Here is a 24129-nt window from a genome sequence, read left to right on the forward strand (position 1 = left end):
ATTTGTTTTGTTAAAAATGGTTGTGAAAGTCCAAAGCCATAAACCAGTTTAGTGGCCTTTTAAAAGGTTAAAGTCTAGGTTGGCTTTGTAGTTGAAAATAAAGTGGTTTAGATTGTCCTTCTGAACCAATACGTTAAATTCCACAGTTGATTCATCAGAAACATTTTTGATGGTCTGTGTTAAATATCAACACTGCCACATGCTTTATCTGGTAATTGTGCCTTTTAGAAACTGAAGATATTGAAAGGTAGCTTTTAACAAGTTTTACTGTTTGTTTATTGGGACTTTGTCTTTCTTGGAGTATATTAATATTTGATTCATTTTGTTTTAGTTTATTCTGGCCTCCTCTTTACAACTTTGTATGTTCTTGTAAAATTGCTGTCTCCATGTTTAGGATTATAATCCACTGTCTCTTGTGCCTTGCTGTTGGTCCTGCCTCCTTTGTCATAATTAGTTTCAGCTGTGACTTGTTACCTTATGTTTCCACTCTCCCTGATTATCTCCTGCATGTATTTAAAGCCTCCGTTTGTAATGCTTCTTTGTCTTGTCACACTGTGTACGCTGTCTGGTCGTGTTGCTTTACTTTATATCAGTTTAATGGCTAAGAGTCTGTTCTTACTTGTCCCCTGCTAAGTTTATGCTTTTTGCCTTCTTTTTGGCCTCTCTGCATCCTTGTATTCTGAAGGATACAAAAAAACAACAACAGCAATAGAATAATATTAAACACAAAGTGAACCCGTCTTCCTTCATTAAATAGGTTCTTTTAGATGTTAAGGAGGAATTGACTTAACCAGGCTGGCGGAGAATGAAGACAACCGGACACCTGCGGCAGATGGGGAATCAGTGAACTTTTATTGAGACAGAGACAACCTCTCAACACAGCTCACATCAGGAGATTCCTAAGATTTGCTGTGAGGATGGGTATATATTCTCTAAAACTTACAGGAGGGGGTTGTGAGGAAAGTGCTGCATTAGCAGAAAAACAACTCCATAAAAGGAAATCGGCCTTGGGTGTTCTAGTCTCTTCGCTTGCAGATATCTTGCACCTGCAGGATGAGGCGATCGCTTCTTATCGCTCTCAAGGCCAAAGTCGTGAGCACATTTTTATTACACAGTTGCACAGTAACTTTAAAGCTGAACAATATTTAAAGCTGAATAGTGTTTGATCAGATTATATTTTCTTCAAATCCCCCTTTTGACCCATCTTAAATGGGTCAACACACAAAAATAAGTAACATTCAAAGGAACACAGAGACGTGTCGAAGCCTGGCTCGAAAAACTCCTCGGGTCTTATCATTTGTCTTTATCTGTCATTGCAGATGAGGAGAAAAGAGTCCAGGCACCACCCTGCCCAGGGGTCGGCTGCAAGCAGTCTCGGTTCCCGACGAAAGCAGTAACAGCTGTCCTGCACCCAAGGATACAACGAGTCAGTGCAACCAGGGTAGTGACACAAAATTAACAGTTCCTGTAACCCAGCAACCAAAAAGCATAAGTAATGATAAAAATGTGGAGAGTACAGAGTATACTATAATAATGAGAGATATAAACGTGAAAATGTGAAAGAATAAATCAACCGTAAAATAAACCCAGAACGGTAACTGTTAAGGACATTCAAAAGTGAATATGGTAAAACGTGAGGAAGGGGTGTGGAAAAAAAACAATTTATATCCAGTGGTGGGAGTACACATTCGCTCAGGCTTAAGTCCGGAGACCCTGAGAACATCGCTTAACCCTCACAACCCGACCAGACACAGTTCAACCAGATATATCCTTCAAGAGGAAGTGGGTGAGGGAAACAATTAATAACAAGCCTAATACAAAACACCACAGAGAAACAACCATTCTAGAAGCATTTAAACAAGAGAAAGACGATAATGTTCGTCACCCTCACGATCAGAGTTTTCATCATCCGTTGGCGAGGAGGTGGGAAGTTGACTAGCCAATAAAGGCATCTGCCGGGCGAGATCCTTATCCTCAGGAGTGAGAGCTGTAACAATCAGTCTCTGGAAGAGGGATCGAATGCATGGAATACAACAGCAACCGCAGGTGACTAGGACAGCCACAAAAACTGAGATGGAAACTAGGATGGAAGCTACAAGGGCCTTATATTTGCCAATACAGGGCGGTGCGATCAGTCCAAGGGGCAAGTATAAATTGTTGACAGGAGGTCAAGGCCAGATCCTTTAGGGTAAAAATTAAGCCTGAAAGATCCGGTTTTTTTGCTATTCTGAGCATATTTTGGTTTCTCCAGTGCAAAGCCTGACCCCTAGAGTGCTTGGACCAATCGAGGTCCGTTTCTGACACTAAACTGGACCACTTCCACTGATGCCAACCTCCCAGGGTTATATACCACACTGAGGAGGAGAGATGTACTGCAAGGTTAAAAAGATCCCCCCCTTGGTCTTTGGTGACGGGAGTGACTGGGAAGCTAGCGAAATCTATTTCGACTACCCAACTTTTATTGTTGGGGACACAGAGAGTAATCATTCTAGTCGTACTTGGGGTACAGGAGGTAACCGTGTCTCGTTTCTTTCTAAATGGATCGGGCGTGGGCAAAACTGGAGAGGAAGTGGTGGGCAAGACCCTAGGGGCTACATTTGTCAGATTGGGACTGTCAGAAGGGGGCGAAGCTTTTGAACTTGAAGGTGTCAGAAGTGTCGGGGGCCCTTCACAGATCAGGATTATGCCAATGGGAATGAGACCCAGGGCCAGGAAGCAAACAAAGACGCAACATCTTTGCCTGCCTGTCATTTCAGGGGGAAAGGGCCAAGACATGTTTACTTAGCTTGGATGTCTTCTAATAGAGGATGATGGGGCACAGAAAGGTGGTCCAGTTCCCCCCACCTCGCCAAGGGCGTGTTCTAGGAGTTAAAGAGCAACAAAAAGTATCAGTGACACAACTTTAAATGAGCTTTCAGCGGTTAAAACTATTGCAATGTAAAATGTAAATCTTAAAAACTCAAGCCAATATAAAAGCAAAGTCATAAAAGATGTTAAAAATAGAAAAATAAAAATGTTTAGTTCAGTATGAAGAACACCCCCTTTTGTAACCAGCCGGCTTGTAGGTTGAGTTTTGGCTCCCTCAAGTGGTTGGTGATGCTGTTGCAGCTCCTTCTGACAGGTCCTTCTGCACCTCTCTCAAGGTTCTTCCTGGTTCGGTGGCAGCAGCGCACTGTGTGTGATGAAACCAGGTGTCACCTTTCCCTTCGAGCCTGACAGCGTGGGAGGTCCGCTCTGTTATGCGGTAAGGGCCTGTCCAGCGAGGCTCAGCCCACTTTCTCTTTGTGACTTTCAGGAGGACGTAGTCCATTCCAGGTGTAGCCGCCTCTTTCAGCTCTTGCTGGTTTCTTTCAGCGACCTGTGAGGAATACTGGGCAACAAAACTGCGGAGCATGTTATAATATGTCCTCGGATCGAGGTCTGAATCAGCTTCATCCGACATTAACAGGCGAGAGGAGGGGCCAGGAAAAGGCCTGCCATGCTCCAACTCAAATGGAGTGTAACCAGAGGTTTGATTTACTGAGCATCTTATGGACATTAATGCAAGAGGCAATGCCTTAACCCAATCTAATTTGGTCTGTGCACAGATTTTAGCCAATTTAGTTTTTAGAGTTTGATTCATCCTTTCCACTTTCCCCTGGGATTGGGGGTGGTAAACTGAGCCAAACTTATGTTTCAAACCTAATGCGGCTTCAACCCTCTGCAGATCGTGGTTCCTGAAATGTGAACCATTGTCCGACCTTATGACCTCGGGAAACCCATGCTGTGGTATATAATGATTAATCAGACACTTCACCACAGTTCTACTGTTTTCACTTGCTGTCGGCCAGGCTTCTGGCCAACCTGAAAATGCATCCACAGCCACCAGCAGGTACCTGTAACTACCTACTCTGTCCACCATGTCTGTGTAATCAATGATTATTTCTTTCCCTGGGCAAAGTGGGATGGGGAAGTACCCTGCTATTGGCTTGAAGGCGGGCTTGATTCCAAATTGGTTGCACTCCTTACAGGTTTTAACCATGTATTTTGTCATGTCTTTTAGATAAGGGTGCCACCAGGCGGCTAAGTTCCTCATCATTTGTGCAGGTCCCACATGCCCCACTCCATGTGCCTCTTCCATTGCTGTCTGTCTGACCCCTGGCGGTAGAATGGGCCTTCCATCTGGGCCACGCCAAACATCTGTGTTTGTGGCCCCTCTTGTTACCCATAATGATTTTTCCTGGGGGCTGGCTTTGTCCTGTAACTCTCTGATTGTGGCTAGGCCTAGTTGTATGGGTGGTCTTTCTGGAGGGGGTGTGGCTTCTGGGTCCATTACCATAATCAGGGAGGGTAAGTAACCAGCTGTCTGCTTAGCTACTAAGTCGGCCTGTTTGTTACCTAATGCCACTAAGTCCAATCCGGCACTGTGTCCTTTGCATTTTACCACTGCCACCTTAACAGGTAACAACAGTGCTTCCGCTAATTCCCTCATTTCTATCTCATGTTTAATAGGCTTTCCGCTGGCTGTCAAAAAACCAGCTCTTAGCCACTGCTTGAGCTCCACATGCACTGCTCCCACAGCATAAGCTGAATCACTGTATATATTCACTTTCTGTCCCTTTCCCATCCTTAAGGCTTCAATCACCGCTCTCAGTTCAGCTCTCTGTGCAGACTGTTGTCCTGTCAACTGCTCTGCTTTCACTGTTTTCCATCTCATGTCTGTCTGTTCCACTATTGCCCATGCAGCCTTCAACATTCCACTTTCAGTTCTGAAACAACATCCATCTGTGAACCAATCTTTTTCTGCATCCATTAGAGGTTCTGCCTGCAAATCTGGCCTGATTTTCTCCTGTACCTGCACAACCTCTTCACACATATGTGGTTCCCCTGATCCCATGTGATCAGCCATGTTTATGCCTTCATGTGAGTAGGTGATGTGTGGTGCTTCCAAAATGGTACTGAGGCGTCTCTGCCTGAGTGAAGTGAGTGTGAAGGCCTGTGAGGAGACGTAGGCCACCACACTGTGTGATGTCAAAATTTTTAGTGGGTGGTTCATCACTATGTGTGCTGTTTTCTGAATGATTTTTGCAAGTCCAGAAACGTGTTGTGTGCACGGTGGGTGGCGTTTTTCAGTGTTGTCAAGCATTACGCTTACATATGTCAACACTTTTCTCTCTCCCCCTTTTTTCTGGAACAGGATACCATTGATATGGGTTCCAGTTCCAGAAACATCAAGATGAAAAGGCAAAGCATAATCTGGCACAGCAAGGTCAGAGGCGACAGAAAGCTGTTGTTTTAACTTTATAAACGCCTGTTCTGTTTCTGTAGTCCATGAGAGGGGAGCAGAGAGGTTTCTCATGCCTTGTTCATTTACCAAAACGCGCAAAGGGGAAGTAAGGCCAACATAGTCTGGGACATAGGTCCTGCTGTAACCAGTCAGGCCCAAAAATGACAACATGTCTTTTACAGTTAGAGGTTTTGGATGGTGCAAAATGGAGTTCCTGTGTTCTGGGGACAAGGAAATACCGGACTGTGAGACCATGCGGCCTAGAAAAGAAACCTGTTTTCTTGCAATCTGTAGTTTGTTTTTGCTCACTTTAAAACCTGTGTTGGCCAGGTGGTGAAGTACCACTCTGGTGGCCTCCAAACAGATGTCAGCCGTGGGGGCAGACAGCAAAAGGTCATCCACATATTGTATTAACATACAGTCAGATGGTAGTGGGCTGGTTTGTAAAAGTTCTTTCAAACACTGATTAAACAGTCCTGGGGAGAGGGCAAATCCCTGTGGTAAGCGAGTGTAACGCCATTGTCGGCCTCTAAATGTAAATGAGAAAATGTCACGCAGTGACTCACGAAGTGGGAGGCAGAAAAAGGCATTAGCCAAGTCAATGCAGGTGAACCAGGCATGAGATGGTGGGAGGTTGGTCAAGGCAACATAAGGATTAGGCACAGGCAAAGTAGGAGTGCCAAGTAAGGCATTAATCCTTCTCAAATCATGTGCCATTCTGAACTTCCCCGTGCCTTTTTTCTCAACGGGTAGGATGGGCGTGTTCCACTTAGAGCAGGAGGGCTCCAAGACACCGGCAGTGACCAAACCAGAAATTGTTTCTGCAATCCCAGCCTCAGCCTCCGGTCTGTGTGGGTACTGAGGCTGCCACAAAGGGGTAGCAGATGACAGTTGAAAAGAGATTGGCTCCACATCAACTAAACCTACATCTGTGGGTCCAAGGGACCACAAACAATCTGGAAGAGAGTCGAGTAAAGGCGCAGCATCACAGTGGTCTGTGTGTTCTCTTCCATGTGACCCGCTGACCACTCCATGTTGCAGTGTTGAGGAATTAAAGCAATCATTTAAAATTTGGTATGTCTTGGTAGATGGAGAAAACAAAACCTGTGGGAGTTTTGTAGGTGTCCAGTCAGTGGCCGCAAGGGAACGTTTAACCATTCCACCCAGCTCCTTAGCCTGGTGTCCAGGATGTAAGGCCAGTGACACATGGGGAGCTGCCTCATCAGACATCATGTACCACTGTAATTGATCTGTTGTAAAAGTAACCGCTGCTGCCACTCCCTCCGGTGCCGCAAAAATGCACGACATGTTCAGAGACCAAGCCCGCCCCTCACACTGCTTTTGGAACATGTGCTGGTACCAGGTGGTGTCATGCCTGTCATAAAACAGTGTAACATGAGGTGGGTCAGGGGGAGGGACATAAGGATGTAGGAGTGAGAGCCACGGCCGCCATTGCTGAAAAGCAGTCCAAACTCCTGGTTCAGCAGGTGTTTCAACTTCCAATAATGCCCAGTAGATGTCAGCAGAGTCCGCCAAACAGGAGGAGGGTTGCAGCAGAAACTGACCACCTCCCTCTGGCCCATCAGAGCAGGGAAGTACAACCCCAGTAGGGAGAGTCACAGTTAGGCCTTGTGAAGAGCAGAGTATTGTGGCTCCTAATTTAATCAACAAGTCTCTTCCCAGTAAATTCACAGGCGCCTGTTTTGAACAAACATAGCTGTGTAACAAGGTCTGATCTCCAACCGTTGTGGGGAGGGGCACGGTGTAAGGCAGAGTTTTAGGTTCCCCAGATATGCCCACCACTGTAATCACTCTGTCAGTAAGTCTTTCACGAGCAACATCCTTAATGGTGGAGTACGTAGCTCCAGTGTCCACTAAAAAGCTGCTTCTTCTTCTATCTACAGTTATGGACAGCATAGGGTCCGCCGTTGTCCCTTCACCGTCCTGGGCAGTCTGTGGGGTGTCCTATAGCTGGGGACCACCCTCGTAGTACTCCCACCCCATCACAGGCATCTGTGGGGCCGGGGGCACTCCAACTACAGCACCACGAGGTCCACCTCTGTGGCCAGGATGCTGATAGGGCCCACCACGGGCTCCCCTGCCTCTTCCAGCAGCCGGGTTCAAAGGGCACGCTTTAGCCCAGTGTCCAGGTTGTCCACACCGGAAACAAACATACATCTGGCCTCCCCTACCACCTCCCATCTGACCCCTTCCCCTGAAACCACCTCTGTTTCCTCCAAATGGGGAACCTCTCTGCCCATAAGGGGCCGGGGAGTGATAAGCACCATACTGGGGGGGCTGTGGATCAGTTGGCCATGGGTTCGGATACAAATCAGGGGCAACTGGACCAGGAGGGGGAGCCGCAGCGGCCACAAGCTGCTTTTTAGGCTTGTCACCTTTTCCACCCAGGTCGTTTTTAGCTTTCTGCAGCTGAACCTTCAACAGTTGCAACTGTAAATCTTCGACGCTCTCCGCTTTATCATCAGACTTAATCTGCACTTTGTTAAGATTAAAAATCAAATGTTTCTTCCAGATTGCAAAGTCACAGTCCTGCAAATCAGGATTATCCTCCATTTTCTGGCTTACTGACTCCGGAATGCCCCTCAGCACCGCCCTTCTAAACCACATGCTCTGTGAACAAGTCCTACTGGGGTGATGACCTGTATGGTTCACCCAGTCTTCAACAGCCTGATTTAGATAATGGGTGGGATTTTGCTTTCCCTCCCATTTAAATTTCTGTAAGGTGCCTTGATTTTTGGGTGGGAATTGTTTGCGCAGGGCCGGTCCAATAAACCTCAAGGCCTGCATTAGTGGCACCTCGTTCTCATGCATGGTAGTACCCGCATTTTGTTCCAGGTCCGCTGCCTGAGATCGGGATGTGCACCTAGTTATAATAGCTCTAAAATCTCCCAGTGCAAGGTCCTGTCCAGCTGTGTATTTATCCAAACCAGCCAACCAGGCATTCCCTCCCTCCGTTATGTCAGGGAGTTTGTCCACTAGGGCCTGGACATCTCCGAATGAATAAGGTTGATACACTGGTCTACGTTGCGCTTTAGTCTGGACCAGGGGAAATATGCCTGGAGGCTGAGGCACAGGGCCCTTAGATCTAGTCTGATATCCTAAACTGGGAGGGGTAGAGGGGGGTGTATTGTTAAGGTCACTGAGTTCATCATCAGTATCCTCAGTTTCTTCCCCGCCTGGTGGGGTAGCAGTGTCAGCAAAAACGTGGGCTAAACTCATCTGTGTTTCCGGATCCTGACGGCCCACCAAAGACATGGTAACTGTGACATTTGGTGAAGTGCCAGGCTCAGTTTTTGCAGTAGCGGTCAGATCTCCTTTAACAGCGACAGGAGTGCTGGCAAAGGGGTTGGACCGGGAAAGAGGGGCTGACGCAACACGATTATTCACCTGGACCACTGACCTATGTTCATTTAAGCAGCTGCGTAATGCTGCTTCTTGATCAGTTAATTGTTGTTCAGTGGGTTCCTGTCTGTTCATTCGAACCGCAAATGGTGCGCTCGCAGGGGGGTCAGTTAGGCCCTCAGATCCGGTTCCAAAACAATGGGACATAGAAGAGGGGGCTCTACTACTAGCTGAGGATGTCGCCGACAGAGAGGAGCTTCCTGGGCAAAAATGCTTGGTATCTATGGGAGTTGGAGCTACGGGCGGTTCTTCTCCAATAGTCATTATTCCACCAGAGATATTAAGTACCGGATATATGCCTGCTGAGGGAGGAGTTGAGGCAGAATAGGGAGGTGGCTGAGACCTATTTTTCTTCATGTGTGGTTTTGCAGTTTCCCATAAACACACCCAGTGATTAAATTTAGCTTTGCGGCCTGCGTGCTTATCTGCTTCCTTTCTGTGTCTCACCCCGCTCATCACACCTGCACCTGCTGCTGCTGAGTTGGCTTCTTCCTCTTTCTCTTTTGCCTGCATAGCCTTATTCTGCCAAATTATTCCCCAGTTACCACTACTCCCCTCGTCCTTTCCCTTTTCTTTCATTAACCTTTCAGCTGTTTTCCTCAATGACTCTTTCTGCTTTTTTGCTTCTTTAGGCTGGTGTGTGGAGTTGATGACTGTCTCAACACATGTTAATTGTTCTCCCAATGTGCTAAGAATAACACCGGGACCCCAACCATCATCATTAGTTTCTCGATCTAATTCTCCATCCATTTTACTGTCAATGGAGGAGTGTTCTTTTATTGATTTTAAAGGAGAATTTGGGCCAGCTGGGTTTCTGCCTCTGTTAGGCACTAACAGCTGGGGCGCTGCTTTAAAGGTGAGTCAGCACTGAAATATCCCTTCAGGTGTTACCAAGCTTCTACCAAACCGGAGTCTGGCGGGTAACCTTGCCTAGAGCTTCCTGATAGGGGTGCTAGTTGGTTGTCACCTTGTTCACACGTCTCATTCACACTTCATACATTACCTGCAGTCACTCATTACCCTCCTTATGTATGTAATAAATGTGTAAAAAAATTCTATGTGTGGTGTATTATTTTAACCAAAAGAGGAACCTAGTTCCTTTAATTGTGTAATCTGTGAACAACGGAGAACCAAACTGTCCTGCCCAGTGTTCCACAGCAAGCATTCAGCGTGTATTTATGTGTGTCCAATATCAAACAGAACATCAAAACATTTAAAACACTAAAATCATCGGGGTTTTAAGAAGAGATCCGTTTTCTCCTATTGATCAAAGGGACCCCTCCTTTGGACTCCAACCAGTACTTCTCCTTTTTAAGTTTTAGAGGATCTTTTCTAATAAAGTCCTCTGGGCCTTCCTAACCCTTCTGTAGTTTAGAGAATATTACTAAAAAATATTCTCAAGGCCTTTAACCTTTTAATTTGTTTAGAAAGGCGTTACTAATAAACCCTTTCAAGGTCCCAGACCTGCACTGAGGTATGTATCCGACACCGGAGAGCAACCCGTCGGCTGCAACCGTGGTCAGACCTCAGTTCACTCTTATCTTTATTCACTTATTCACTTATTTCTTATTCACTTATCTCTTATTCACTTATTTCTTATTCACTTGTCTGATTCTCAACAAGCCTTAAGTAAGCCAGACAATTTTGGTTATGAATTACTAGGAGTTTGGACACTAAGTATTTTTATAATGTTCAATATAGCAGAAATAAAAGGTCTGCTTACCTTGTTTTTGTGTGCACACAGCTTTTGTCCAAACTCCGTTCACTCAGACCACGGCCGAAGTCCTCCCATCCGTTCCAGTTGACCTGGAGCGGATCCTGTTCGTGACGCCAATTGAAGGATACAAAAAAACAACAACAGCAATAGAATAATATTAAACACAAAGTGAACCCGTCTTCCTTCATTAAATAGGTTCTTTTAGATGTTAAGGAGGAATTGACTTAACCAGGCTGGCGGAGAATGAAGACAACCGGACACCTGCGGCAGATGGGGAATCAGTGAACTTTTATTGAGACAGAGACAACCTCTCAACACAGCTCACATCAGGAGATTCCTAAGATTTGCTGTGAGGATGGGTATATATTCTCTAAAACTTACAGGAGGGGGTTGTGAGGAAAGTGCTGCATTAGCAGAAAAACAACTCCATAAAAGGAAATCGGCCTTGGGTGTTCTAGTCTCTTCGCTTGCAGATATCTTGCACCTGCAGGATGAGGCGATCGCTTCTTATCGCTCTCAAGGCCAAAGTCGTGAGCACATTTTTATTACACAGTTGCACAGTAACTTTAAAGCTGAACAATATTTAAAGCTGAATAGTGTTTGATCAGATTATATTTTCTTCAATTCCGGTCCCAACTAAACTTCACATCTTATGATCCATGAAGGAGACTGTGTGCATATGTGGCAAATAAGCACATAACTTAATTCAGACAGAGCATACAAAGAACAAATTGCGATATTAAAAAAAGGTTGCCGTAAATCATGAAATGTAGCTGAAACAAAAGAACTTCAATAAAACTCAAACAACTAGTGATGCGCGAATCATGAATGAATCGTTCAATACTGGAGAATCACTTGAATCATGATTTACAAGCCCAACTGACTCACTGACTCATCCCTGTTGCTGTTAGCAGCAATGTATCTAGCTTATAATTAAAATTGTGGAGAAAAAACACAACATCCAGTATCTTAACAAAAAAAAACCTCAGCTCTGAACTGGAAGAAAAAACCCTGAGTAGAAGCTCACATCAAGACAATACCTCCTCGGTTCACAGTAGCATCGCTCTGCTAACATGCTAACAGCACATTTGAGCTAGAGGTCTGCATTCCCGCGGCTGTCCCGCGGGAGCCGCGGGACCCGACCAGATTTCTTGCGGCGCGGGAATAAATTTCCAAATAAAATGCGGTAGCGGTCGGTAACTCTGGTGTAATTTGAACGGGAGCGCGCGGTCTGAAAATATAGCGTGCCCGACATTTTTTCGGAACAGCATATCTGTGATTTCCTCATTCTAATTGAGCACTGGTACAGCCAGTGCTCACGCCTGTTACACGCACTGAGCGCATGGATCAGTGCTTTTTGCACGTGCATTTTACTTGCACAGTCTGTGACTCTGTGCGCGCATCACCTGCATCAGAGCGCGCTTTACCAACATGGCAGAGCAAACTGAAGATGCAATTTCCTTGAAGGACGTTCAGCTGGGATTAGACAACGGTCAGTTTACTTTAAGGAAACCCACATCAGGCAAGTCTGATGTATGGGAGTCTTTTTCATGCGTCATAGACGCAAATGGAAAAAAATTACCCTTTGTACAATGCGATAAATGCCTCAAAGTTTTACCCTTTTGCAGTCACAAGACTGGAACCTCAGGTTTAAGGCGGCACTCATGTCCCATCACAAAGGGGCAAACAAAACTGGCATTTACTAAATCTTTGCTGGTGCCAGAGAAGTTTAAAAAAGAAACCAGAGACAAATGTGTTCAGTTTGTTTGCCAAGACATTCGACCGTATGATACCATCTCTGGAAAAGGCTTCACACAGCTGGCCCAACATTTGGTCGACACAGCAGCAAGAATAGGAAAATTCGATGTCTGTGAGATACTACCACACCCCACAACGGTGTCAAGAAATGTTGAAATGAGGGCTCAGAGTCTACGTAAACATGTTGTGGAGGAAATCACTGCAACAATATCGAAGTTTGGATGCGCTGTTACAGCAGACATATGGACAGAAACATATCGAAAAACGTCCTTTTTGTCTGCAACCATCCATTACGTTAATGAGCAATCTGCGCTACATTCAAGAGTGCTTTTTGCTGCCCCTTTTGACCCAAGCACCTCAAAGACAGGTGAAAACATTCGAAGGCACCTGCTGCAGAATCTCAGAGTGTTTGGCATTGATGCGACAGACATGGGCAAAAAGATTATTTTTGTCACAGATCGTGGAGCCAACATGATCAGTGCCTTACGAGAATACACGAGGCTAAACTGCACAGCGCACATACTAAACGTGACTCTCTCCAGTGCGTTTGGTCCTGCCATAATCGAAAAGTCTCCAGAGATCGCTAGCCTTCTGACTGATGTTAAAAAGTTGGTTACATATTTCAAACACTCAGGACAGCAGGGCAAGCTTAAAAAGTCACTGAAACAATCCATAGAGACACGATGGAACTCTAACTTTGACATGTTAAATTCTGTCTTGGAACAGTACGAAGACATTGCATCTGTGCTGACTGAGAGCAATAATTATGACAAGATCGGACGCATTAGCATCAGTACTCTTAAGTTACTAGTATCATTCCTAAAACCCTTCAAAGAGGCAACTGACGACTTGGAAACTGATAACACAGCTCCCAGTGCCTCACTTGTTCTTCCGTGGTCTGTGCGATTAATTGAGCACTGTACATCAGCCACAAAAGACCTTCTGCTCTCTGAAATTGCAACCGTCTGTGTAACACGGCTGAAAGAATTACTGTCAGCAGACAGCACTTCATCCCATTCTGTTCACATGCTTTATAAAATAGCAACCTTTCTGACACCAAATCTGCGAGGTCTGAGAATGTTAGATGAAAGAGGGCGACAGAATGTGATACAGGGAGTCAAGGAGATGATCGAAGATTTAAAGTTTGATCATGCACATGATGAGGATGTTGAACCAACACCTGCCAAAAGGCCTACTGTTCTTCATAAATTTTCAGATTGGGAGGAAGAGGAAGAATCATGTGGATCAAAATCACTAGATGTTCAGATTCAGGAGTACAGGACCATGAAACTTGAATTATCAAGTCAACAAAACATTTTGCAGTGGTGGAATTCCAACAGTTCCCAGTTCCCTGCCCTGAGCAACCTTGCAAGATTTGTCCTCTGCATCCCGGCAACGAGTGCACCTTCCGAGAGAGCATTCAGCCTTTGTGGTCGGATTTTGGAGGAGAGACGTTCAGTACTGAAACCCTCATCAGTCAGTGACATTCTTTTCCTGCATGGAAATTTAAAATAATTTGGATTTTTTAAGTAAGTTTCGTTCATTTGATTAATAGTTTATAATTTTGAGATGTCGTTTATTGTTGTATTTATATATGCATATTTTCTTTTGTAGGAGAGACCTTGAATTCGACATTGGGACATTTTTTCGTTAAACTGATAGTTTAAACAACCATTTAATTTCGCAGTGGCCAACTATTTTGTTCTTTTGTTTACAATTTTAAGTGACTTTTTTTTTTCGCGACACTTTCCCTACTGTGTTGACAGAAAAATGTTACGTTTGTATTTTACATAAAAATAACAAGTAGGCCACAATGCTGTATTCGTTTTTATTTATTTTATTTTTGCAACACGTTTTCCATGTTAAAAGATAAATGTTGCATGTTGACAGATAAATGCATCTTGTTTAAGAAAAATAAATACAATCATTGCACAACCTGCAGTTTTATCTGTTATCTCTATTTTTTGGTGGTACCCCATTTAAATGTGAGATTTTGGAAACCAGATCTAAATTTAGCGGGAACGGTCGGGTCGGGTAGAAAATTATTCTAAGCGGGCAGCGGGTGAACAAAGACTGAATATACAGCGGGAGCGGTCGGGTGCGGTACAAAACCTTGCGGGAGCGGGCGGGAGCGGGACTAAAAAAACATTCCCGCGCAGACCTCTAATTTGAGCTACTCACCCCCTCCCTTCCCTGTGCTGAATCATAGAGCGAACGAATCACTCGCTCACCCCCTCCCTCCTGGCTCACAGCTGCTTCTTCTTGGTTGGCAACCAATGTTAAGGCGCATTGCCGCCCGCTGGCTCACAGCTCAGTGGACATTTTGATGAGAAAATATATATTTGACACATTTAAGGAAAATATTAATAAAATAAAAATAAACAAAATAAATGTTTATTAAGCAATTTTGATAGGAAACTGCTTAATTAGGGCCCGAGCACTGAGAGTGCGAAGGCCCTATTGTATCTGCTCCGTTTCTTATTATTAATCAGGCAAAACAAGGGCCTTTTTGGGGGCCTAAACATGCTCAAAAACTCGTGAAATTTTGCACACATGCCAGGTCTGGTGAAAAATTTTGTATTTTCATGGTTTTACATATGAGCATGTGAAACTGGCTCTGTAGCACCACCTATGCCTTGTTAAAAGCAGCCCTACGAACACATATTTTGAGCTACATGTATAAAATCTGGCACACATGTGTATCATGGCAAGATGAACAAAAAAGTCAGTGGGCCCATTGACGCAAACCCAACAGGAAGTCCATAATTTAGTAGTGAAGGTGACATTTTGGCTCTAATTTTGCCATTTCCATGCCACGAACTTTTTCGAACTCCTCCTTGGGATTTGGTCGTATAAGCTTCATCTTTGGTCAGTGTCAACTACACACCTGGGCCATGTTAAATTGTGGAGCTTTTGAGTTTTCGCGATACAGTGAGGCCGTGGCGCCACCGCCATCAATTTTCCTACGACATATAAATGTTCGACTGGATGGTGGCCTGGGAAAATTAAACCGGCAAACTGTGTTCTTTTTTTTTTTTTTTTTTTTTTTTTGCAAGTTTTAGAATGCCGCTTTGAATGCTGTTGTACAAATGAGACAATGTCCCATAAAGTTTCATCTTGTGAAGGCAATTCACATGTTACATATTCATCAATAAACTGAATCACCTCTTCATCTGTATTTTTATCAGTCTGCGGAGCATTCTCAATCCAAAACAGACAGTGCACATGAGGTGAACCTTGCTGTTGAAATTCTACTCTGTAAAAGTAATCCTTAATCTTACCAATCAGATGCAATGGAGACATGAGTACCTCCTTCAGAAAACAATGCCACCAAAAGTCAAACATCCTTGCTGCAGTCACAAGATTTCGACGCAGCAAATCATACCTGTCTGCTCACTCTAACTGTTCAACTGTTTCTGTTCTACCTTGCTGATTCAAAATACTATAAAGAAGATTTGTCCATCGCATGTCAGCTGACGAAAATGAACAAAACCAAGTGGGGATACCAAGCTGACAAACACAAGCTAAGAGGTCACGCTGTGCTGCCTGCCAAAAAGCTGGAGTACCTCTAATAGGCTTAAGAAAACGGTACCCATCATCAAACTCCAACAACCTCTTCAAAGACTCTTCATCTTTCAATAACTCATGGCTAACGTTCTGATATGTACAATCACCTTTTCCTTGTCGCAATGCTTTTGAAACATTTGAGATAACCTGTTAAATCTCAGACATATACTGAGCAAAAAAAGATATATTCGACATTTTGTGCAAACCTGCCCATCAGCATGTAAAATTCGGTTATTAAAACAACGGGACAATGTCAAACGCTTCTCTCCGTTTTCATGATACGTATTCACCCCCTTTGGAAACAACGCTGGGAAACATTTGGCTTCATTTGCATGATCAGAAAGTAATTTTACAGGATTATTCCCTTCTGCTGGAGCTAGATTTAATATGATAGTAAAATATTGATCTAGTGCTTCCTGTCCAATATCAACAGGCATGAGACATGTGTCCTGAAACATACAGTGCTGCTGTCTGTGATGCAAAAGCTCATCATCAACATTTGAAGATGCAACACTGCTTACAGCATTTTTATTGCTCTCCTCTTCCAGAGCTTCATCTTGTTGCATACAAAAGTGATTTTGCCAACTTTCATTGAATTCTACATCTTTATAATGCACATTTGACTCTTTTAAATATTGCAAAGCCTGTCTTATGTGGATAGTGTCAACAAACAGGTATTGATAATGGCCTTTGTAAGCCAACTTGTGCTTTAGTTTTACTGGTAATAAAGAGCCTTCCATGCTAGAACGGGGTAAGACATTGGTTTCTACAATGTTTGCTGGAACACATGTCACTGGTCCATGTACTCCATTTTGTCCACCCTTAGGTAAGACTAGCATTTTCATAAATGGTATATGTAAAGCTATTAAATGTTGTTCTAAGCTATTTAAACATGCCAATTCAGGTGGAATTGGCTGCACTTCTAAATTATTTTTTACAGACTCTGGAGGCACTTCATTTTTAATTTTATAATGGCATGTATAACAGATCCACAGTTTAGCTTTAGCTGTGTCCAACCAGTGACATGGATTTACACAATCTTTATTACATTTGTGTAAATAGTCTTCAGTTATACATTTTTCTGCAATCAGTGCTGCAGTTTTAGTTTTGTTATAATAGCTTTTTTGACAATGTAACACCTGATGTCTAAATAACAACCTATGGCAGACACAGCAAACAAAATCTGGTCCATCTTTTACTTTAAAAAATTTGTCATCACAAAATCAGACTGCTCTGCCTTTTCTTTCATTTGCTGCCTTTTTAATTTGACACCAGCAATAACACGCATCTTATGTTGTTATATCAACATCTTGCACACAAATTACTGGCTCAAAATGACCATTTTGACACATTAAATATATCCCTTCATTTATGACAACAGTACTCGTGCAGCTGTACATTTTCCATTTGTCACCATTAAATATAAATATGTCCAATCCACAAGCATTTGCTGCAGCCTGAAATTCTGTGTCAGTAGCAGAATGTCCAACATACTTTATCTTTGACTTTAAAACATACTCTGATATTGAAGCATAACCTTTTCCCACAAACTTCATGTACTTTTCACCATTATTCTCTATGTACTTTACAACAGCAAGCCTTATCTTCTTATGACTCTTCTGAGAACCATTGATTATTTGAGATAAAGCCCTGAAGAAACTATTTCCATCCTCTACAACCTTATGTTTTACAAACAACACCTAAAGGACCATACACAGAATGAACGTTTTTATCCTGCTTCTCAAATTCAACATTAAATTTGCAGCATAAATTATGTGCAACTCCATTAGAAAGAGGACTAAAGCTAATCTTTCCCTGACCTTCATCATTCAAAACCTCAAGATCAGCATCTGTATCTAGTACTACTGCATCTGCACAAAATGTGTGATCCTGTGTTTTCTCAAAAGTACTTTTATCCTTACTCTGAGACCTAGTGCTGTATCCTCCGATAACAGATGGACTGGTTTTGCAGTAGCCATAACAGGTCTGCAGTTCAGGCTTATAAACACAAACCACCGTCTCATAATGATTCCCATGACGATTTTCTAAATATATTCCCTTTACTGACAAAAGCTTGCCATTGCAGCTGTATTTTAGCCAACGGTCATCATAGAATGTAAATACATCAACTCCTAAACTGTTTGCAGTTGCTTGGATTTCAACTTCTGTAGCCCAGCTGTTAACATTTCTCATTTTAGATTTCTGAATGTAGTTTGCAACTGATGAATACTCTGTTCTTAAAATATTTCTATATATTGCAGCATTCCTCTCCAACTCTTTCACAATGGCAAATCTTATCTTGCGATGGTGCTTTTGTGTGCCAGTCACAACCTGAGAAATAGCTCTGAAGAAACAGTTCCCATCTGCCACTATGCTTTCATTTTTGCATGGAACACCTAACAAACCAACACATGTAGATGCTGTTACACTAATTTTTTCAAACTCCACATTAAACTGTGTGCACAAAGCCTGACAAACCAACTCAGAAATGGGACTAAACACCAGCTTGTTGTTTGTCACTTCACTAACCTGAGACACATCATACTGTTAACTTTTTAGCTTCACTGTGACCCACTGAAATCTTGCGCTTTCTTGTTGCATCATTACACAATAAACCTAAATCATACTCAGAACTAGTCATGGTCTTACCAGAAGCTTTGCAACTCTCTGCCTCTATTAAAGACTCCACAATGCCAACACCACTGATGTCTGGTTCATCTTGGGTTGAATCAAAACTTGATTCAGGTGTAAAGGTTTTGCTAGTTTCTTCACAACTGTCTTTGGGTCTGGCACTTTCTGACGCCACAAGGTACCTAACACAAACACCAGCTACTTCAAAAGGCTTTTGCTTCTGACTCAGGCCAGTTGCCAGCCAGCAGATGTGTCCGAACACATCTTCAAGAGACCTGAAGCACAAAACAACACTTCTTCCCTGCTCACTCACCAAACCCACAGCACTGTGTGCATGAGAATCAACTACTGCATATTGTCCATTCTCAGAAATGACTGCACATGTATTCCCACACAATGTCAGAAGACATGTATCATACATGGCACAAATCTTTTGCAGTCCACTCTGCAGGGTCGTGTAGACACCATTCTCAATGAGTTCCCCATCAAGCACATCAACAATCTCCATACTGAAACTCAAAGTTTTGCCCATCAATACAATAACTTTTAGGCAAATCGGGGACACACAACACACTGGATGAAGTGCTTATCATGTTGCAGTCTCTCAAATTGATGTACAAAAGGTCACCTAAAACTACAACTCTGTCAAGATCTTTTGTCTCCCATGAAAGGACGCTATCAACTTTGTTTTGCCAGGCTAACCAGACTTATAGCCATACACTGAACTCCTCCATATTTAAATTGATCATCAGCCTGGGGAAATGATCCTCTCACACTCTTTATAACGCAACTGCTATCCTCTGCTCCAACTCCTGTGACAGCATTAACAGTTTCAAGGTTGACAGAAGTGTTATCAAGTTTAGCTGTAATATTCGTATCAACATGCTTGTCCACAAATACTGCACTGCTCTCCACGTCAACATCAGCTTGACCTGCCTGCACAGAAATGCTGCTAACAGCATACCATTGTGCATCTAAAGACTTCTGTAGATTTCTGATGTAAAGCATCAGGTCGTCAAGGCATGTGTTTAAAAACAGCCACAGCTGTGCCAATCACCAAAATAATTCATGTGATGAATGATGACACTAACTGCAGTGTGAAGATCCAACAGACACATGCCATCCCTCAACAGATGTTCCTGCTTTCCATACAACACAGCCTCCCCTTCCGACAGCCCAAAATCTGTAAACTGGCGGGCCAATATCGACTTTCCATTTTTGACCAAACACAGTGTGCTGTCCTATCAGCCTGTAAACCCTATGCTTGCTGCCACTGTCCTGTCTTGCCATAGCTATATACCTAACTAACTGGCACCCCTCTACACATATATCATCAACATCCTCCCATTTCCATGTACACACTGGAGCTATCATATGCTTGATTGCAGCCACAACGCTGCGGGCAATTGAGGCATTCACATCTGAAGTGAATGGTGCACCTTGAACAGCAGTCCCAGCAACAATGGATGCTTGCAACTTCTCTGCACAAATGCAAACATTTGGGTTAGCATTGGACTTACCAGAGGCGATTCTTGGTGTGCGCCGACTGTAAGCCAACATTCACTGTTTATACCATCCAAACAATACACTAAGACTTACCATCACGTGCAAATATAATAGAAGCTTGCAATGCATCCAGCTCCTGGGCAGTGTTATTCAGCACTTCTTTTTTGACATCCAGCTGTTCTTTTAAAACAGAAACCTTTCTTTCAGCTGCACGCCTGAGCCGCACCTGCCGAACCAAGAGGTCCATTGCCTTTGCATGAACTTGAAGGCACCTTGTATACAGATCATCTCTGCTCACCCCTGGGTCCAATCAGGCATACTGAAATTACAAAATATTTTGGATTATAACAAAGAAAACAGTTATTCGCTTCAATTGATGCTGCCGCTATAATTTAATGTTTATAGTGCCAGATCACAACAACAGCTGCATAAAAGTCTACAGCTTAACAGTGACTGCAAGCAAGCAAGCAAGCGAAACCCTAAACACAGCATCCTGCCCAGCTCTGTAACAGGTAATGTAGCGTAAAAACAGATTTTTCTACACTAAATACAATTTAAATATTTGTTAATTACAGTTTATAGTTGAAATTCTTGACGTAACGCTTCAACTTCGGGATCATTAATCCCAGCAAACTTTGTTGGGGAAGCATATGCCATTCTTGTCACGGCTGGGGCGGCAGTTGTGTGGAGCTGAGGAAGGAGGATCCAAAAGCAGACAGTGGCGGAGGTGCAAGTGGGTTTTATTTACAGTGCACAATAACCACGGTGTGGGCAGAACTGAACATAAACCTAAACTGGAAAAGCTAATACAAAAGGAGGACGAGGAGCGAGGAGCAGAGAGACTCAGAGAAACACGGAATAACATTAAATACACGGCAGATACACAGAGAAACACAGACGACACGACGAGAAGCACAGGCAGACACAAATACAAACACCAGGTAATCAGGAAATGGCACACAGGAGGGGACACAGCTGGAACTAATGGGCATAGCGAGACACAGACCTACAAAGTAAAACAGGAAACACACAGACTGCTTTACAACACAAAAGTCGGGGACCTGTACAGAGCACAGAGGGAGACACAGGTAGGGAAAATAAACACGACAACCAAATCCCAAGAACTAATACAAAATCAGAATAAACTAGAAAATAATAATCATGAACTCAAAGCGCTGGGTCACCGACCCAGGACCATGACAATTCTCTATTTATGATAAAGTATGAGGTTAATTAGTTACATTTTACACAACATTCAAACAATATGCAAACATGAGAGCTTCAAAGAGACTTTACTTACACACAAACATGTAGTTAGTTCACAATAGTGATCAGTAATGCGATTACATTCATTCAAAAAAGACAAAACGTATATATAAATGGTAAATGGCTTTACTAGTCCCTAAGGACCCCAAAGCACTTTACACATCCAGAATGAATGTGTAAATGAGTCAATGTATGACATTAAGATAATGCTCGCCAACTCTTATGTCTGCTGCTCCAATTTGCTTAAAGAAAAGGATTGTTGGTATTAGGGTTAGGGGGTTAGGTATTAGGGAATTGTGGCTTAGTTGGCTTTTTTTAAGCTTAGGTGCACGGTCCTAGCGGCCGACTGGACCCTTACTCTCCATTCAATGTCCCAGTGTGGTTTATGTTCCTCCTTTGTTTGCCTCCTGCGTCCTACTGTGTCAGCCTTAGCTATCTTAATATGTATACAATATAAGGGGAATACAGCGCTTTTAGTCCCCATTTTCTGTGAATGCAACCAATAGGGAAAAAAAATCTACAATGCTTAATATATAAGCACAAAACATAAAAGAATTAAAATGGACTTATCTCCAACAGGTGAGCCTCCCTCACCTCCATGAGGGGAATCTCACCCTCACAGAATTCAGGTTTTTATGACATTTTTTGTTTTATTTGTGTGTTAGTAAATATCAGAGTCCATGCAGCTGTTAGTAACCACAGCACTCACACTATATTAGTTTTAGTTGAACTCTTTATTCACACCTCAATGTTAGTACTTTCCTCAGTGAGGGAAGATCAGCCCACCCGTCAGTGTCAAAATTTAGCCTCCAATGCTGGCTACATTTATTCTATAAAAAACATAAAAACCAATAAAATTGGATAAAATTATTAATAAATAATAAAAACAGAACTATATCATCCCTCTTTACACCGAATTGCATAAAAGACTTAAAACATATTTCCCCATAAAAGAATCACTCCTCCAATGTCTGCCAGGCCGTCCTGTGTAGATCTAAAAGACCCGCTCTGATGAAGCTGTCAATCTGGATGCTATATTCATTAACGGACGATTTTCGGTTAGATTTATTCGTCCTGATTTATTCCACATCTAGATTTGACAGGGCCGTCTCTTTCTCCTGACTCTCCTGTTCCAGCTGCATCTCCAGACTGGACACTTTGCCTGAAAGTTCTTGCAGATTCGTCCTGAATGGTCCTAAAGGCCAACTAGCCGAATTACATCCCTTTAGTCAATCTAGCCCTCTCCTCAATGTGGCAGCATCCTCCTTTAATAATACAACCACACGTTTCCATGACTAATTCTTTCAATGGCAGCAATGTTAGTTTCAACTATGCTGCCTCAATTAAGGTATCACTTTATTAATCTATTAGAATAAAGGGGATCTGTGTGGTACCATGGGATATTACTCATATTTGGACATTTCTCATCATCTCCCCTATAGTTTGTCTGTTTAGACTGTGATTTACCTTGATTGTGTCATATATCTTCCCGTGTGGTGGAGGCGTCTATGTTTAACCAGGCCAGATACAAAAACAAGGGGAAAAAAGTTAAAAGACCAATAAAATCTTTCATAAATAATACATCCAATAAAACCTCATCTTAGCTATCTTCCTAAAAAAATGTGTGCTACACCTAATCCCTCCCTCACTATCCTTCCCTCCTTCCTCCCCAACCCATAAAAAGATACCTGAACATACTCATACTCTGTGTTACATGTTAAGTGCCTATCTTAGCTTTCAAAAATGGAATGTCCATCAACCTCTCCCCCCTGCCCCACCATGCTTGTCCCCTCAGACCAGCTCTTACGACCCTCTTCCAACCCCCATCCATCTGGATTTCAAAAGGAGTCTTACCGGAGAGCTCACCTGCCTTTCCACGTGTAGCCTGAGTCCACTGGATCACACCGAAGCAGTCTTCTGGTATGCGTGATAACCAGTAACAGCTTGGGCGGTTCACCATAATGCATTTCATCTTCGCCTGCCGCTCCGTGGTTCCTGTACAGTGTGCTGTACCTTTTTGGGTTTCTTTTAACCGTGTCCTTTCCCCCATAATATTACTCCTTTATATAGTCTATTTTGTTGGAGTTCATTTAGGATGGCTGCAGTCTTATGTAGTTCCCACAGGAAGATATAGGCTTAAAAACACACTTGAGCTCCCCTCTTAAAATCCAGAAGGGGGTTAAAAGAAATCTTACTTTCCTGGTTTAGGGCTCAATAACTAATTTTCCTTTTCCCCAGAAGATAATTCTTGAAGCAGAAGGGCTATGTTAACTTACTCCCACTTAGTTAAAAAAGTAAAATATGAATTGGGAGGGCTAGTTTTGCTTATTCCTGCTTAGTTTAAATAAAAAGGTTTAAAACCAAAAAGTGGGAGACTTAAATTACCCACTGCCTTGTTCAATCATTCAATTTAAGCCCACATTGGGAGAACCAATTGTGTTTTACTCCCAGTAAAAAAGTGAGGCTAAAAAAACAGTTTTTACTCCAAATTACCTTGTTCTGGGGGAGTTACAACCCTGGTTCACGCTGGTCTGAGGGGCATCCCTAACGTTTCGCGACTGCTGTCGCTTCTTCAGAGGGTTAGGGTTAGGGAAGTGGGTGAGATGACGATTGAGGCCCTGCAACAGCAGGAGCCAGCGGGCGCCTTGAGCAGTGACTCACTGGACCGCGCTGATCCCTACTATTTTAATATTAAAAGCAATTTTCACCTGAGCGAGGAAGATAATGAGAGCAATGACTCTGTGGAAGAATTTAAAACCGTGGGGTCAAAAAAGCAAACTGAGGATCGCAGCAGACGCGAGCCCACAGGGGTGAGAGTCGATTGGGGCGAGGGCCGAGACGAAGAGCGTGGAGAGGGTGTGGCATACGCCAACTTACCATCGGGCGCGGGTTAGTCGTAAACTGCAGGATTGGAGAATTAAGGTTAATAAACCTATAGTTTTCTTGGGAGATTCTAATCTAAGTAGGATACCCCCCTTCAATAACGATCAGATTC

At 43.2% G+C, this 24129-nt stretch overlaps 2 protein-coding genes, 1 long non-coding RNA gene and 1 pseudogene across 3 annotated transcripts; all 4 read right to left on the minus strand.

The window, feature by feature from the left end:
* Window positions 1–2114: 2114 nt before the first annotated feature.
* LOC146549789 (uncharacterized) lies at window positions 2115–11013 on the minus strand. The gene is made up of 3 exons (XR_014890348.1): window positions 10636–11013; window positions 10413–10507; window positions 2115–3172 (listed from the first exon to the last, which is right to left on the minus strand). It is a non-coding gene; the product is annotated as an uncharacterized LOC146549789 (long non-coding RNA).
* On the minus strand, window positions 7232–10165 carry LOC146549790 (uncharacterized). Its single transcript, XM_085261645.1, has one exon. The coding sequence runs from the start codon at window positions 9437–9439 to the stop codon at window positions 7232–7234; it is 2208 nt and encodes a 735-aa protein (XP_085117771.1). The 5' UTR covers window positions 9440–10165.
* Window positions 11014–14793: 3780 nt separating the features above from the next.
* LOC146549791 (uncharacterized) lies at window positions 14794–16297 on the minus strand (annotated as a pseudogene).
* A 149-nt stretch (window positions 16298–16446) lies between these two features.
* Window positions 16447–19922, minus strand: LOC146549792 (uncharacterized). Its single transcript, XM_085261709.1, is given in 10 exon segments — window positions 16447–16472; window positions 17146–17414; window positions 17416–18260; window positions 18307–18862; window positions 18864–19046; window positions 19048–19225; window positions 19295–19391; window positions 19393–19426; window positions 19428–19547; window positions 19549–19922. Coding segments are annotated over 10 exon segments (2682 nt in total).
* Window positions 19923–24129: the final 4207 nt, after the last annotated feature.

The sequence above is a fragment of the Mchenga conophoros genome, linkage group LG22 (assembly GCF_057382185.1).
Source record: "Mchenga conophoros isolate Kocher_MC1m ecotype Shallow Benthic linkage group LG22, M_conophoros_male_GT1.1, whole genome shotgun sequence".
Taxonomy (NCBI): domain Eukaryota; kingdom Metazoa; phylum Chordata; class Actinopteri; order Cichliformes; family Cichlidae; genus Mchenga; species Mchenga conophoros.